This window comes from Polypterus senegalus, chromosome 9 (genome assembly GCF_016835505.1).
Source record: "Polypterus senegalus isolate Bchr_013 chromosome 9, ASM1683550v1, whole genome shotgun sequence".
Lineage (NCBI taxonomy): Eukaryota > Metazoa > Chordata > Cladistia > Polypteriformes > Polypteridae > Polypterus > Polypterus senegalus.
Window position 1 is genome coordinate 118957975 of NC_053162.1, and position 18885 is coordinate 118976859.

Genomic DNA, 18885 nt, shown 5'->3' on the forward strand with positions numbered 1-18885 from the left:
TTGTAATATATGCAGGACGTACAGTAGTGTCAGTAGTTCTTTATACTTCCTCGCAGGACAGGGATATTTATAATAAAAAAAAAAGCTCTCTCAGGGGAACACTGAAGTTTGGAAAATTTGTTTAATACTTTTTGAACTAACTTTACCTCTTCTTTCTTTGGCATCCAGATAGGAAGATGGAAAAATCCAGGGAATTCCAGTACCATAGATCCTGGAATACAGGCCAACCCGCTATATTAGCCGAACCCCTTCTCTACCTACTAAATTACATGTATTTGCCGATGACCGGTATTTAAGCCGACCCCCTTCTCCAAGCAAAACTTTCTAAATTTCTTTAAAAGTGTCTCTTCAGGTATATTTATAATGTTTATCGGCGAGAATTTGAGACTGCCGGAATTTTTGATATATAATATAATGTGCATAATTTACCAAAACACCAATCATTTTTCTAATGTACTAACCAAAAAGTTATAAAAAGTGCCAAGCCTACTTCGATTAAGCTAGGAGCATGGCGGCACACATGGTCGCAGCGGCTCAGGGCTCTCCTTTTCAGTGCACTTTTTGTTGTTTTGTACTTGTTTGTCCTTGTTTGTGCACGATCGGTTTGGCGAACATCCGCTACAACATTCAGAACCTTATAGACATCGGTGTCCAGAGCCAGACATCTGTTTCGAGTGTTTTTCATAACACGCACAACATCCCAGACAACATAGCGAGACCAGCGGGCTCTCCGTGGATTGTTGTTGGGTCTAGGAGACAACACAGACGGAGGAGGGAAAGAAAGCAGAAGCGGGGCCGCAGATCCGGCGTTATGCTAAAGCTAAAAAACAACCATACAAACCCTATACAGAACTTTTTTCTGCACTGAAGGAGCTGCTTTTAATCTCATTGTAGATGCGTATAGTGACAATAAAAGGCATTCTATTCTAGAAACAATTTCATACTGTACTCACCATTTAATTTGACATCTTTGGGCTGCAGTAAGGGAGGAGATATTTCCACACAATGTCCATCTTCGTTTCGATTGCGATCGCTTACTTTTACCTTCTCTTCCTTCCTCAGCAATTATGTGTCTTGCTTGCATGGTCTTAATGAATTATATATATAGGTAAATCACTGCAATGACGGAAATTACATCCACAAACACATGTATCTGGGCTCCGACTGACGCTACTAACGCTCTCGGTTGTTTGTTTACAATCGCAAGCGGATACACGTGACTGCATCTGTTTCGTAACGCAAGATGTTGATCGTAAATCAAAACAAAAAATTTCATTTTAAACTTCCCGATAATTTATTATAAATTTTATTAATAAAATCAACAACTAAAACACTTTTTTGAATAAATTCTTTATTTAACTTAAAGTACCGGCATGCAAAGTTACTTCTTCATCTGAAAGATGGCTCTGTGGTTTCGTCATTATTTACTTCCGTATTCATCGGCAAAACCGGCACTGCGCTGGAAATCTTGAATCTGAAACAATACTCGTTGTATAAACCGACCCCCAAACTCCAAGCCAAAAATCTAGGGCGAAATTCTCAGCTTATATAACGGGATCTACGGTATTTGTGCCTCTTCATTGTGAGAAATGTTCTAATAGGAAATTGTTTTTAACACTTGCTAAAGATATTACCTCTGCAGACTAGATCAGTGTATGATTAATATTCAAGTTATCAGCAATATCTATGCAATAAACATACTTTTTTAATTAATTCTTACATGAGTCTATTTTGTTTTTGCTCAGTTGTTTGGAATACAGTGCACAAAAACATACCTCAAGCAAGTCAAGATGGCGTCTGCAATAATAGCAAAAAAACTGATGAGGTTACCAGCAATGACAACAATCTGTTTCACAACTTCAGTAAAACATGTCCGAGTTATCCGTGTGACAAACAGGTGGAATTGTTAGTCTTCATGGAACATCTTAAAAACATCTGTATCAGTGAAGGGAAAATTGCAGGTAAGCAACTCACATATTAAAGAAATACTCAATAGTTATGAAAAAGGATATTTGGATTTTAGAAGAATTATTCAAATACATTTTTTTCTGAAGTTTATTGTAAACTGGGATAAAATTAGTTACTTAAAACCATTTTTGCTTAGCTAGCAAATGAGAGAACTACTTAACAGACGCTGATCAGGCTTTTTTCTAGAATTTGCTTGAACATTCTGGTTGATTTTGTGACTTCTGTCATCACGCTATCGTAGTTCGCTTGCAGGAGCGTTATATTTACGCTAATCCAAGACAGAGACTGCAGGCCTTGGAGAGGGGGAAGCGTGACGTCAGGAATAGGGAGCCAGGTAGGGCCCTCCTTGTGAAGCCGTGGGGGATGGCTAGTGTATATCGTGTTTCGGTACGCTCTTCAGTATGTCATCTAGTTGGGGGGAGTCCTCAAAGAGTTTAGAAACCTTACATCTCCCCCCTCGGCTCGACTCGGCTAGGCGGGAGAGAATGTCAGCATTGGTGTGTGCAGCCCTGAGATGGTGGCGAACATCAAAAGCAAAAGGTTGCAAGCTAATAGACCACCGAGTAAGCCGGGCATTCATATCCTTTTGTTTGTACACCCATTGCAGCAGGGTGTAGTCAGTCACCAGGGTAAACTGTTGTTCCCAGATATAGTAACTGAGGGCCTCCACCACCCATTCAATCACCAAGCACTCTTTTTCCAAAGTTAAATAATTATGCTCCCTGGGTAGTAGCTTCCTGCTGAGAAATGTGATGCGGTACTATTCCCAAACATTGTAAGAGCAACGTTCCTAAACCAAAAGCGTAAGCATCCATTTGCAGAATAAATTACTTCGAAAAAGTCCGGATTAAGCAGAACTGGGAATGATAATAAAGCAGCTTTTAGGTCTGCGAAAGATCTTTCACAGGCGTTGGTCCAGACAACAGTACGATTCTTTCTGCCCTTTGTCAGGTCACTGAGGGGGCCGGCCCGATGTGCAAAATTGGGAATGAACCCCCTGTAATACCCCTCGAACCCAAGGAAGGCACGAACCTGTTTTTGAGTTTCGGGAGTTGATATGCAAGCACCTCTCGAACCTTGTCCATTTGAGGCTTGAGCAAACCCTTCCCAATGGAATATCCCAGATAATGGGTCTTCGACATACCCAACTTGCACTTCTTAGGATTGGCCATCAACCCTGCTAGCCGTAAACTGTCAAGCACCACCCAAAGGTGGACAAGATGAGATTCCCAGTCATTACTGAAAATGACCACATCATCAAGATAGGCACCCATGAACACAGAATGAAGACACAGGATCTGATCCATCATTCGCTGAAAGGTCACCATTGCAACATGGAGACCAAAAGGGACTGCCGTAAATTCAAACAACCCGTCCAGATTAGCAAACGCAGTCTTCTCACAACTAGACTCCTGCAAGGGGACCTGCCAATAACCCCATTCGTGAGGTCAAGGGTGGAGATATATGAAGCCTGCTTAAGCTTTTCCAACAGCTCGTCAACACATGGCATCGGTATGCATCAAACGCCTAAAATAAATATATAACCGAACCCTAGGACTTTGAGACAAGTAGAATTGGACTTCGCCAGTTGGTTTTGCTAGGCCAAATAAAGCCTAATTGGAGCATCTGTTGGACGTCCTCTTGTATCACTTTACTTGTTGACTCTGGTAGGTGATACAGGAGCACCTATTCGGTAACACCAGGTGGAGTGCCAATATTGTGTACTGCAGTTGTTGGCTGGCCAGGTGTTGCCGAAAAGATGTCTGAGTTCCCTTCTATCAGCAATAACAATTCCGCTTCCTGGGTGTCAGTTAAATCATCCCCAATAGCGACCTCAGTCTGGGGGACTGCTACAGCCGTGACCTGGGGCCTCATGTATAACGCCGTGCATAGAACTTGCACTATAACATGGCACAAACACAAAAGCCAAAATGTGCTTACGCACAGAAAAATCCAGATGCAGGAATCTGTGCGTACTTCAACTTCCACGTTCTTCCGCTACATAAATCCTTATCAGCGTGAAAAGTAACGCTCGTGCACGCGCTTTATGTAATGCCCCAACTCCTCCCATCCTCTTTGCATATGCAAATCAACATAAATCGCCCTTGGGAATGTCAATGGGAAAAGCACTGGGAAAAATATAAGAATTTCAGTGAATATCAAGTGTAGGTATACTATTCGTATAATTAAACCGTAGTATAATCAATAAAAGGAAGTTGATCGAGTGACATAGCGTGTTGGAGTAACTTGAAAGCTCACGTTCACAAAATCATACAGTGCCAGAAATAAAAAAGAAGTCACATATCAAAGTCGTCGTGAAAAGGCGAGTTGTAGCCCACTGTCTGAGTGTCATATGAAAGCTTATTAGGGTACAGAGAAAAAAAAGGCACACAGTGGGGAAAAAGCACGAAATGTCAACTTCAATCTTGAAATTTCCACTTTAATCATGTAGTTTATTTTGTCATTAAAGTAGAACATCATAAACTTCATCTTTAAATCGTTTAATTAACCAGTTTCTGAAATCACATCGTAATTAAAGTAGCACGTTAAATGCTTTGTTTTGTATGTGATCTTCAATGTGCTCTATGTGTGTGAATCACTATTTGCTTCTTAAATCGGCTCTCTTTCTCCAACTGGACACAGAATCCATTACATTCTTGATATTACAGCTCTCTGAATAACTAAAATACTGAGATGTATACGTGATATCATTTTCATGATGATAGGAGTTAAAGCACCTTATTAAACATGGGTTTCACGGCGTAGTGATTGTTTGCAACCTTCGACAAAATAATTTATTTCTGCAATACTCGGGGAGGCTCTAGGCTTGTGGAGGCCCTGGGCAGAGGAAGAATCGGTGGCTCCTTCGCCCGCCACTGTCAGTAAGGTAGCTTATGCACGGTGGATGACCACGTCCGTTGCGGACACTGCATAGCCGCCTCGTGCTCATGAAACGTTTTGCCGTGGCTGAGACAGTGTGTGCTTGAAGCTGTATACCGATAATTCCCTTTCCGATCAGCTGCTGCTGTGATTCACACTCAGATACAGTGATATGAATACTCCGACTGGTGCAGTGAGAGTAATATGGAAAAAGATGATTCGCTGTGGTATCCCCTAATGGGAGCAGCTGAAAGAAGAAGAAGGTGCAGTGAGAGTAACAATGCTAAAGCAGTTATGGTATTTGGAATACTATGGCTATTCCCTGGACCATTATATTGTTACAAGTTAATTACAATCAGATCCATTCCACTAATAAACAATATGCGGTTAGTTTCAGTGTATTTATAAAGCCGCGTCAGGAAAATAAGGTGTAATCACAGGAACAGTAGCATTGCTTTGACACTGGGTACCGCCAGTCTGCAAAACCGAGCGGAGAACTTGCGTATGACAAGGTATGAGGTACCGTGGAAAAATGGGTGGCTTTATGCCAAGTGTAGGTTTTATACATCGCGACTTGAATGTGGAAAAGTTCTTACGCAACATTTCTGTGCATACGCACCGTTTATACATGAGGCCCCAGGACTTCATGATGGTCGTGCCACTCCTTTAAAAGATTAATATGCAAACTTTGTAGGGGTTTCCGCTGCCTGAGAATTCTGATTTTATAATTCACTGGGGACACATGCTCTTCTATAATAATTCTTTGCATTTTTATATCGCTTTTCTCACTACTCAAAGTGCTCAGCAATTGCAGGTTAAGGGCCTTGCTCAAGGGCCCAACAGAAAAGAGTTCCTATTGGCATTTATGGGATTCGAACCGGCAACCTTCTCTCACTGCTGGCCCTTGCCATTTTGCCCAAAAAATTAATGTGGATTGGACGGGATCAACACCAGCATGTAGTCCCCATTTTTAAACTCGTGGAGTTTGCTCGGCCTGTTGTAATTACATTTCTGTGCCTCCTGCTTGCACTGCCGATTTTCCACTGCAATAGAGGACATTCTGGCAATCTGCTCTTGTAGCGAAACGACTCAGTCAACAAACCTGCCCCCAGGGGTTGTCTCGCGAGTCCCCATCCATTCTTCCCAAGAAATGACCCAACACCCCATGTGTTCACCAGCCAAATAATAGTTCAAAAGGGCTCATCCCAATTGTTACTTGCGGTGCTTCCCAGACAGCAAACAGGAGGAAACGTACTAAAGTATCCCAGGAAGTTGGATTGTTATGGGCTACCCTCTAAATCATCTGTTTTAAGGTTTTATTAAATCGTTCAGTCAGGCCATTTGTCTGCAAATGATAAACTGTGGAGTGTAGCTTAATTCCGAAATTTTCACATAGCTGCTTCATGAAGCAAGACAAAGTGTGTGCACTGATTGGTGAGAATCTCGCAAGGGATACCAATATGTGTGAAAATATCCAAGAATGCTTTTGCAATAGTTTGGGCATCCACTTATTGCAACACTGCTCCTTCTCGGTATCTTGTGGCGCAATTGATTAACACGAGCATATACTGAAAGTCACTTTTACTTCTGGGAAGCGAGCCAACAGTATCTAATCCCACCTTCTCAAAGGGGACGTCTAAAATAGGCATCATACAAGGGGTGCCTTGGTGGGTCTTTGAGTGGAAACTATTTGACAGTCGGGACAGGCCTTACAAAATTGCTCTACATCCTAGTCCATATTCACTTAATAAAAGCATTTTGAAATATGTTCCCTCATTTTTTCCATGCCGAGGTGGCCCCCCAAAACATGACTATGAGCAATTTTTAAACCCTTCTCCATATGCTCACTTGGTACTACCAATTGATCGATACATCCGTCACCCATACAATCAGAAATCACCCGATACAAAAAATCATTCTTAAGTAAAAAATGTGGTGTTTTAAAATTTCGGGTCCACTCTCTTCAGAGAGTAAGGGTCATTTGCGACGTGGGCTTATCTGAATGCAAAATTTTTATTGGCTGACTGTAGGCAAGCAAACTCTGCCTGGATGACAGTCTCTGCTTCCTCCGTGTTTGATGCAGAATCATGCTCACCTCCAACTGCTACTGTGTCTGATGCAGCATCGCACTAACCTCTCACTGCTATTTTATTTTCGTCCGGGTCTGTATTGAGTGTCCAGTCTTGGGAGGCTGTTGATGCATGCAATGGTGTGAAAACGTTTGCCCACTGTCTTGGGTATTCACTTGAGGATTCATCCCCGAGCTCGTTGAACAACTCTGGTTCAATTTCAAGCCCTTTTCCCTGACTGACATTGTCTGCGGTGAGCCCCTCTCTATCCACTACGGGTGTAGGTGCTCTGCAGGTGGGCAAGACCCATGGGAAGAGGACATTCCTTTTTCCTACTAGGAGTGGCCAGCTTGAGGTGTCTGATATGGCAGTCCAAACCTTAAAGTTCTTCCCTTTAAATTTCAGAGGGAGTAATATAGTCTTGTATGTTTTAATGTCCCCATGGACACAGCAGATGTTCACTTTATATGTGGTCTTATAAGGGGGTCCACTGGAGCAAGTCATGGCGGACTACACAGAGGTCGCTACCTGAGTCCGGCAGTGCTGAGAGTTCCCGTCCGACCTTAAAATTGTCCTCCTTTAACACCTTGGGGGAAACTTTTGAACCACATACCTGAGCCAGAACGAAAGCCATAGTTTGTGCTGGTGGGAGATGAAACTTCTACACCAGATGTTCCAGTTGATCACAGCGAAAACAGCTGCATTTAGTCCACACCATTGTGTTCACACTCTGTTGTCTTCTACCCGTGATGCTGCCAACCCTGCTGACTGGCTCGAAATTGGGGTCAAGCCTAAGTAGCCCCGTTGTTTCTAGGTGGCTTGTGAACCCTCTAATCTGCGGGTCAGATCCAGCAGCAAGTGGACGTCATTCCGTAGCATTTCATCACAAAGGCTCTCATCTATCTCTGACAGGACTGCATCAATAGCGAGCTTCTCGACAATATGCTTAAAACGGTCTCCATGGAGTCAGCTTTGAATCAGGTCCACAAAGCCTTGAATCTGTCCTCGTACAAGGCGATCCGGATCAATATGCCACAGTGGAAACGGCAGCCCTTGACCACCGGGCATACAGCCATGTCGAGGAGGATCTGTTGCTTAAGGTAGTCATAATCATCAAGCCTTTTGAGAGGGAGATTCCGTACAGCTTGAAGGGCTTCTCCAGTTAAAAATGGGGCCAAAATAGCTGCCCAGGCTCCACTGTCCTGGCGCATTAATGTTGCCATACAAAGAAGAATAGGAAACACTCTAGGTCATCTGAGGGAGCCATCTTCAGCAGCACATCTTGTGGCCGCACCAAGGCAGGAGCAGCTGCCAGAGCCTCATCTTCCTCTGGATTTTGCTGTACTTCTTGGGCATCCATTGGTGCAAGGTCCCCACTTTGTACCATGTGACATGTGAGTCCCTATTTTGCACCCCAAAACACGAAGCTAAGGCTCTGTACTTTAGCAAAACCAACTTTATTCCACTTAAAAACAGGAACAGCACTGTTATTTATTGTAGCGGGATCTACCACTCTAATATACACAGACACAGCAATCAGGCAGGGTCGTGGCCAAGTAATAAGTTTATATTGTTCCTTGCATCACCCATCGATGACAGGCTTATAGTGTGAACATGATCAACTCAGATTTGCTTTTGCTGTGAGCTGCTACAGTGCTGGGAGCCTGCGTCTTCCACAGACGTGGTGATAGTGCTTTGGGACGTTTTTTGCCGTGTCATGCCGCTGGGGGGAGTCCCAAAAGAGTTTAGAAATGTTACAAAATATATACTATTGGAGCCCGCCCTCCCCTCCACATGGTCAAACCTCTGCCTTTATTTATTTTATTTATAATTATTCTAAATGCTAAAACTATTGGAAATTATCGTCTATGCCAGATGAATGGTAATCTACTGATGTATCACCAGTATCTAACTTAATACGGGGAAGGAATACTCCTTCTCCTGTATGATCACCAGTCATGATTTTGCTGGCAATTTAATGTTTATGTAGTTTTACATAGGCTTTATTTGTTGACTGCTAACACACAACTGAACTGCTATTGCTCTTAGCAAAGTGGATGTGTATAAGGTATTTTGTTGGATGTATGCACATTAAATTGGTTATATTGATATGAGAGTATCATTTTTGTATTATCTCAATGAAGATAAATAAAATTATATATAGATGTATACTATATGATATGCGGTTGAAAAATGAGCGTTGCATGAAAATGTTGTACAGTTTTGCTGATCTTTATATATATATATATATATATATATATATATATATATATATATATATATATATATATATATATATATATATATAGTCATGTTTCAGGCACACTGACAAAAACTGAGGAATATCTTTTTAACCACCCTTTATTCCTGTTCTTCAAAGAACAGTATTAGGGACATTCAAAGGATCATTGCAGCCACAATAAACTTCTTTGCTTGTTTGGCTATGTTCCTGGAAATTAAAATAATTAACATGCATCTCTGTCAGCCCAATTGTGCATTGTGAATGTTTGACCAGGTAGTGACCAGGAAGCATAGTAAATCCATTGACTTTAAAGATTCTGTTATCACGAGATATGAGACCTGCATGGAACTGCACCTGATCCCACACTGTCAAACTGTCTACGTGTTTTGTCTGTAATTGAATCAGCTGTAAAAACAGAAAGTGTAGCCCAATGGCCACTATATATAGTATATGTTCACTGTTTTTACATATAGTGTATACATTGAATAATGGTTTTATTAGGATATACTGCCTTGAAAAGAGAAACTATTATATTCTGAAAAAAAAAAATAAAATAGCATTGGGTAGAATGGTGTAATACTTAACATTGTTATCTCACATCTCAAGGAGTCTAGATTTAAATACTGCATCAGTTTGAGAAGTGTGCATTTGCTCTCTATGTATCTTATTGATTATTATTATCAATATATTCTAATTTTCTTTATATATCTCAAAGATGTCCAATTTATGTTAACTGGGTACTCTTATCATGTCCATGAGTACTGCTTCCTGCAATGTACTGAGTGGAATGTCATCTGGGTTTAGTTTGATGTTACCAGGATAGGCTCTATCCCACAAGTTTAAATAGACTATACTGATTTGATGATGAATAAGTAGTTCTGGAAGTAAATTGATGGACGATTAAAATTTTTGTTCCTTTCAATTACATATCTGTTACAGGTACAAATTGCACTGTCTGTCCTGTTGAGTGGCTACAACATTTGAATAAGTGTTATTTCATTTCTAAGGAAAATAAAACATGGCTTAACAGCATACAATTCTGCAACTCATTTCTGGCTCACCTTGTTAAAATTGAGGACAACGATGAACTGGTAAGATAGAAATACAGTACAATGTAGAGCATATGTGTTTAAAACTTTTAAACCATTTCTTATTGAGCAATCTTGTTGCCACCACTGGGTGCAACAGAGGGTTTCATGTACTTAAATAAACCGCTCATATTGCTGGATTCATTTCACTTGAACAAAATATGTTTTATTTCAGTTAAAGTAACATTTTATATACGGAGGAATATTTCGGACAAAATTAAATCTATACTAATAAAAGGCAAAGCCCTCACTGACTCACTCACTCACTCACTCACTTACTCACTGACTGACTCATCACTAATTCTCCAACTTCCCGTGTAGGTAGAAGGCTGAAATTTGGCAGGCTCATTCCTTACAGGTTACTTACAAAAGTTGAGCAGGTTTCATTTCGAAATTCTACGTGTAATGGTCATAACTGGAAGGTATTTTTCTCCATTTACTGTAATGGAGTTGAGCTCGAAAGCCGTGGGGGCGGAGTTTCGTGTGACATCATCATGCCTTCCACGTAATCAAGTGAACTGACTGTCAACGCAGTGTGTAGAAAACCAGGAAGACCTCCAAAAAGCCCCCAAGAAGCGAGCGAGTGACATAAACTACCATATTCATGAGTGCTGCTACTTCGGAAAGAAAGCAAGGTGTAAACCTAAACTTTAAATTAAGTTCATAGACAGGCTGCCGCTGGCGTTTCTCATGCCCACGGGTAATGCAGGATGCAAGTTTAATGAGAGGATGCAGGATATAAACGAGAGTTTTGATCACTTTGTAACTAAGTTAAAATTGCAGGTGAAGGAGTGTGCTTATGCAAATTCCGAGAGACTGTGTTTGTGGGGGATTGACACTTAAGGCGTGTGGGGGAGTCACGTCATCATCTCCCCTCCCATTTACCTCATTTCGGTCTGAGCTGAGCTCCGCGGCTAATGCCGTATTTCGAAGCAACTTCGTCACACTGCCACCAAATACTCCCAGAAAAATCCACAAGTTAATACACACGCTGTCTCTAGAGTTTCTCCACACTGAATTCTCCAGGCACTACTTACAAAAGGTTACATTGACAATCGTGTTACTTTATTTTTAAAATCTTTCCTTTTCTTAGCACAAGCACAGCTGAGAAGCTTCGATGCATGTGCTCCATAACGTGTTAAAAAATAATGCATTTAATCACACTTTGCATTACAAGCAAAGGGGAACTTTTGTCAATGCATGATATCCTGGTACACCGATTACATTGATCAGTGCATCCCGATTCATTTTACCCTTGCACCCCCTTGGTTTGAGATGAAGTATGAAAAAATATGAGGTTAACTCAGAAAAACAGATCACCAATTTAAGCTTTATGAATAATCGATTCGCCATCAATAATTGTTTTGGTAAAGCCATACTCAGTGTAATCCTCCTTCCATTTAATAATTTTTCCGCCACTAGCCATGATTAAATGAACGGTAAAAAAGTAAGAGCGAAGCAAGGGTGACTTATTTAGGCAGGCATATATATGACAGCAACACTCATGACAATGTCATTCATGTTACGTTATTATTAAAATGTTTCCTTTTCTTTTTCATTACTTCTTTAACACACTACTTCTCCGCTGCGAGGCGCGGGTATTTTGCTATATATATATATATATTGTAAAAGGACGAACAGAGACAGCATGAAGTGTTGGGGTTTCCGGCCCCGTATATTCTACAACAAAAAAAACACAGGTCAAAATCATAAACTCTTAGCAGTTCATAATGCGACGCCGAGTCCTGGCGTCGCGGCCATTTTATTGGGGAGGAGCCGGAAGTGGAGGAATGCTGGGAAGGTCCGTGAGGGAGGATGGGAAGGATGACGTCAGGGCAAGATGGCGGAGGAAGGGCGGAAGTGCCGCACTGCGGTCAAACCCGGCTACGGAGGAGGGAGGTCTTTTTTCCTACAAGGAAGCAGAGGGAGAAAGTTAATACCCCGCCATTCCCTGCCGGCGAATGTTTTCCCAGATGCTTTCGAATCCGTCCGCGGTCTCCTACTCCCGCGTGCGTGACATATATATATATATATATATATATATATATATATATATATATATATTTATGAATGACCTCCAAAGAGCGCTGAGACTTTTGATATCGTGAACGTGTCTGCAAAAACTGGGGTCTAGCTGCCCAGCAAAAGTCGAGCAGCCGGCGCGCACGCATAGCTGTGCCGGCCTTTGAGACGCTGACTGTGCTTCTGCCTTAAGTCAAAGTGAGCACTTTTGATTTTTTTCATCCTCCCCCTGAGCTATAGCCCAGGCAAGTGCAAACACGGGACCCCTTTTCTACACCGCGGCAAACTAATATTAAGGCGATTCGAACTTTCTTTTGCACGTATACGATTATGAGGTTGTCAGATCGGATTATGAAGACACGCACAGGAGTGGAGGACTGACAGTGCCATCACAGCCGATTAATGGCAGGGACGTCTCACCAGTCTACACAAGACCCACCACAACTGTCCCCAAAAGGCGATCATATCGTCAGCAAACACATCTCTCTATACTATATAAAAGAAAAAGGCAACTTTCCTTTTTTACACCTTTTTTCCTTTTATCCCAAACCAAAGCCTTTCTCTCTTAACACTGCAGAGGACACAAAACTAATTTTCTTTAATTGCTGGTAATGCCGGTAAGGCACATTGCCAGAGGCAGAAATTTGGACATTCACATAGAAAATGTAATTTCTATACCACAGCCGTCGTGTAGTGCCTTTCAAAAGGGATCTACTACCGAGAGATGATCCATATACATTTTAGCTGCTGTTAGTACTACTTACTTGTTGTGTTACACAGTCTTTAAAATGTAGTTTACCCGCAACCACTCCAGTAGTGCTCAATGTACCTATACTTCTTAAAACGTTAATGTTTTACTGTTTAATAACTTATAGACTATATTTTATTATTTTTCCCTTGCACTCAGTGACCAAAGCTATATATGATGTAGATAGATATGTATATATATATATATATATATATATACAGTGGTGTGAAAAACTATTTGCCCCCTCCTGATTTCTTATTCTTTTGCATGTTTGTCACACAAAATGTTTCTGATCATCAAACACATTTAACCATTAGTCAACACAAAATGCAGTTTTTAAATGATGGTTTTTATTATTTAGGGAGAAAAAATCCAAACCTACATGGCCCTGTGTGAAAAAGTAATTGCCCCCTTGTTAAAAAATAACCTAACTGTGGTGTATCACACCTGAGTTCAATTCCGTAGCCACCCCCAGGCCTGATTACTGCCACACCTGTTTCAATCAAGAAATTCCTTAAATAGGAGCTGCCTGACACAGAGAAGTAGACCAAAAGCACCTCAAAAGCTAGACATCATGCCAAGATCCAAAGAAATTCAGGAACAAATGAGAACAGAAGTAATTGAGATCTATCAGTCTGGTAAAGGTTATAAAGCCATTTCTAAAGCTTTGGGACTCCAGCGAACCACAGTGAGAGCCATTAGCCACAAATGGCAAAAACATGGAACAGTGGTGAACCTTCCCAGGAGTGGCCGACCGACCAAAATTACCCCAAGAGCGCAGAGACAACTCATCCGAGAGGTCACAAAAGACCCCAGGACAACGTCTAAAGAACTGCAGGCCTCACTTGCGTCAATTAAGGTCAGTGTTCACGACTCCACCATAAGAAAGAGACTGGGCAAAAACGGCCTGCATGGCAGATTTCCAAGACGCAAACCACTGTTAAGCAAAAGAACATTAGGGCTCGTCTCAATTTTGCTAAGAAACATCTCAATGATTGCCAAGACTTTTGGGAAAATACCTTGTGGACTGATGAGACAAAAGTTCAACTTTTTGGAAGGCAAATGTCCCATTACATCTGGCGTAAAAGGAACACAGCATTTCAGAAAAAGAACATCATAACAACAGTAAAATATGGTGGTGGTAGTGTGATGATCTGGGGTTGTTTTGCTGCTTCAGGACCTAGAAGGCTTGCTGTGATAGATGGAACCATGAATTCTACTGTCTAGCAAAAAATCCTGAAGGAGAATATCCGGCCATCTGTTCGTCAACTCAAGCTGAAGCGATCTTGGGTGCTGCAACAGGACAATGACCCAAAACACACCAGCAAATCCACCTCTGAATGGCTGAAGAAAAACAAAATGAAGACTTTGGAGTGGCCTAGTCAAAGTCCTGACCTGAATCCAATTGAGATGCTATGGCATGACCTTAAAAAGGCGGTTCATGCTAGAAAACCCTCAAATAAAGCTGAATTACAACAATTCTGCAAAGATGAGTGGGCCAAAATTCCTCCAGAGCTGTAAAAGACTCATTGCAAGTTATCGCAAACGCTTGATTGCAGTTATTGCTGCTAAGGGTGGCCCAACCAGTTATTAGGTTCAGGGGCAATTACTTTTTCGCACAGGGCCATGTAGGTTTGATTTTTTTTTCTCCCAAAATAATAAAAAAACATCATTTAAAAACTGCATTTTGTGTTTACTTGTGTTATATTTGACTAATGGTTTAATGTGTCTGATGATCAGAAACATTTTGTGTGACAAACATGCAAAAGAATAAGAAATCAGGAAGGGGGCAAATAGTTTTTCACACCACTGTATGTGTATATGTAGATATGTATATAGATATGTAGATATGTATATAGAAATGAAGATATGTATGTGTATATATATATGTATAGATATAGATATATATATATATATATAGATATAGATATATATATATAGATATGAGAACAACACTCATATCAAAGACAAAACAATTACATTAACAATCATGTTACGTTATTTTTAAAATTTTTCCTTTTCTTTTTCATACCTTCTTTAACACACTACTTCTCTGCTGCGAAGCGCGGGTATTCTGCTAGTAAATAAATAAATGCGTAAATAAATAAAAGTACTGTGAAATGTGAGCATAAATAAATAAATGTGTCATGAAATGAGAGCCTAAATAAATAAATATGTCATGAAATGAGAGCATAAATAAATAAATGTGTCACGAAATGTTTTTTGTTGCTTATTTATTTATTTTATTTTGTCCGTAACATTCCTGCAAACCGTCATGAAATACGACTTGAAATAAAAGTGTCACTTTCACTAATCAAAGTTGAGAGGGTGGGCTCTAACACGCCCTCTAGTTACTGATTGGTGGATCGATAGCACAAGAATTAATTAGAAAAATGCTTACTATTTCCGATGAAATGGATTCTGCCGAAGATATTACATATTTCAGAGAGAGAGTTGAAGATTTATCGGAAGAAATTACAATGTTGGCGGCCCTTTTAGATTCCGATATAGATGAAACTATTCTTGAAATTATCGAAGAACAGGTGGAACGGACTCTACTACACTCCAGTTCAGGTGATGCAGTAGCCTGCTCTGGACGTCCATCCTTTGACATTCCAGCTGAGTCAATAGAACACCTTCTGTTATGCAGTTTAAAAGTATGACAGATTGCAGATCTATATGGTGTATCGGAGAAGACGATCACAAGGCGAATGAGCTAGTTGGATATACGGTAAGCTGCAACGGCTGTATTAGTTTAGGTACTTTGACATGGAATGCCCAAAGCAGCTCCAACCAGGCCCCGGCCTTAGGCATAGACGAAATAGGCGACCGCCTAGGGCCCTGGCGTCCAGGGGGCCCTGGATCGACGGCAGCCAGGCCCCCGGCCTGCCCCTCCCCTCGCATGTTTAAATCACGTGGGCCAGCGGGGGCGTGTCCGCGTGGGCGTGTCCGTGTGGGTGGCTGTCTATAAAAGCGGAGCGGTTTGAGTGAAGATCTCTATGGGTCAAACGTTCACATCAGTGAATCAGCCCTCATCATCATTCGTCAAAGAAGTCAAGATCTCAAGAATCCTTCCACCTCATCAGTGGCAGCAGGTGGCATGGGAGCGGGAATGCAGAACCGCAATCTGAGTTGCAAGAATGAACAAAACCCCTGTCTGTCAGTATGTCCTCGAAGCGTAAATACGAATCTTATTGTTGCTTCATTCGTCATAAAGTGTTCCAGAAACAGAAAGTTTGAAATATATCCCGAGACTCATAATTACTTCAGTAAAATAAAATAAGAATTAAGTATTAACCCAGAAAATTATAACTTCTCAAACATTCCAAAAGTTTCAAATATCCCAAAAAATAAAAAAGGACAAAAAAATTAAAAAAAACACTAAGCTGGGCTTAGCTACATATAGTACCGCCCCGTGGTGCCCAATGGAAACAGTTCAAACTGGCTAAATTGTAGCAGCTAACTACTCCGGGCGAAAAAGGGACACAGGGTGATGACCTCGTTACTTTACAAGAAAACGTCTCCTTGGTCTAATTTTCACGCATTTCGCAGAGCTTCCAGCCCCCTCCGGAGGCCCCTGGAACCCCCTTTCGCCTAGGGTCCCATAATACCTAAGACCGGGCCTGCTCCAAATAATATTTTGAACTGAGTATTTGACCCTTGTTTTACAAGTATAAAGTCAGGTGCATATTCGCAGCTACTTTTTCAAACAACTCTACAGTTCTGATCAGTGATCCGTTGTTCAGTTCAAAATATTAGTTGGAGCTGCTTTGGGCATTCCATGTCAAAGTACCTAAACTAATACAGCCGTTGCAGCTTACCGTATATCAGACTGGCTCATTCGCCTTGTGATCGTCTTCTCCGATACATCTTATAGATCTGCAATCTGTTGTACTTTTAAACCGCATAACAGAAGGTGTTCTATTGACTCAGCTGGAATGTCAAAGGATGGACGTCCAGAGCAGGGTACTGCATCACCTGAAATGGAGTGTAGTAGAGTCCGTTCCACCTGTTCTTCGATAACTTCAAAAATAGTTTTGTCTATATCGGAGTCTAAAAGGGCCACCAACATTGTAATTTCTTCCGATAAATCTTCAATTCTCTCTCTGAAATACGTAATATCTTCGGCAGAATCAATTTCATCGGCAGTAGTAAGCATTTTTCTAATTAATTCTTGTGCTATCGATTCACCAATCAGTAACTAGAGGGTGTGTTACAGTTTTATTTAAAGTCGTATTTCATGATGGTTTGCAGGAATGTTACGGACAAAATGAAATAAATAAATAAGCAACGAAAAACATATTTCGTGACACATTTATTTATTTATGCTCTCATTTCATGATACATTTATTTATTAAGGCTTCATTTCATGATACATTTATTTATTTATGCTCACATTTCACAATACTTTTATTTATTTGAGCATTTATTTATTTATTTAATTTTGTTCGAAATAGTCCTCCATATTTATATGCATGTCATTTTATAATTGAGTAAGCTGTAAACCATAATGGCAGATGGTAATATAATTTTCTATAGTTATAATTATATAGTAAGTGATGTGTCCAGGTTTAGCTTACACTGTGAATGAATTGACTAATCTTCTAAAGGTGTCAACTTTTGGTAGTGGGATTTCAACTTTCAGAATCACACTCTTAATGAGGACTTCATTCAGCAAGACTATCACCTCGATTAGCACTTCTAAAATGGAAGCACCTCCTCAACTTGTTAAATTTAATTTGCCACAGTATATCAAGTATATCAAGATAGTCCCCTTAAGAAGACTGCATATCAAAGATTTTTCATCAGTATAAATAAGATCATATACAACAAATTGGTTAAGGTTTTTTTCAGGTGTATGCAGTGAAATGCTTATTATACAAGTCGGTCAATCATCTTCCAAAATGGTAAATCCTGAACAGGGTCATGTGGGATTCTGGAGCCTATCACAGCTAACATATAGGAGCAAGGCATAAACAAACCATGGACAGGGTGCCAGTCCATCACAGGGCAAACACAAACACACACACACCCCAACCACATGCTATGGCCAATTTAGCATTGTCAGTTCGCCTCACCTGCATGGATTGTGGAAGGAAAGTGGAGCACCTAGAGGAAACCCACACAAACATGGGGAAAACATGTAAACTCTACACTTGTACCAAATTGTTTAAATATTAATACTTTTATATAGCAGTACAGTTTTTGTCATATTTTAGCATTTTAAAATGAAAATACAAAATTTTTGCAGAATGTATTACTTGTGGAGAAATAAAAGTCTATTAAAATCTAAATATTGTTTAGAATTTTTTAATTGGCCTAAGATTTATACTGATAGGGTTTAATTAAAATTTTATAAACTGTACACCTTTGTTCAAATCAATTTATCCTGTCTGGATATGTGTCTGTAGGAGTTTCTCAGAAACAAAATGGTAGAGGCAGAATACACTTACTGGATTGGATTGTGGCAACAATATACTTATGATGTTTGGAGATGGTTTGATGGCACACCACTGGATACTCAGAAGTAAGAATTTTCTTCTGGCTCATACTTATTATGTTTTATGTTTATCTAAACATTATATTTATTTATGAGGTAATTATGTTATTATGGTTAACTAAAACAATAGAATGATTAAGTTGGTAATACTGTTATACAGCTCTTCATCCCCAGTTTGATCCTACAATGGGATGTCTTTTGTAGTAAATTTACATATTTTATTTATGCTTATAAGCATTTCTGTCAAAGAATACTACATTTATCTCCCTCATGTCAAACATATGGTGTTTTGTAACATTGAATTGTCCTTATGTTAGGGAATCAAGGTGTTGTGTTCTTTGCTGCAAGGACAGACTTGCTCTGTATGA

At 40.3% G+C, this 18885-nt stretch overlaps 1 protein-coding gene across 1 annotated transcript in view; it reads left to right on the plus strand.

The window, feature by feature from the left end:
* The window catches only part of LOC120534903 (killer cell lectin-like receptor subfamily B member 1B allele B), a 71570-nt gene that overhangs the window by 45207 nt on the left and 7478 nt on the right, over nt 1-18885 (plus strand). The window contains exons 3-5 of the mRNA XM_039762409.1: nt 1746-1961; nt 10099-10250; nt 18429-18544. Of these exons, the coding sequence (XP_039618343.1) occupies nt 1746-1961; nt 10099-10250; nt 18429-18544 (484 nt within the window). The remainder of the gene's footprint in view (nt 1-1745; nt 1962-10098; nt 10251-18428; nt 18545-18885) is intronic.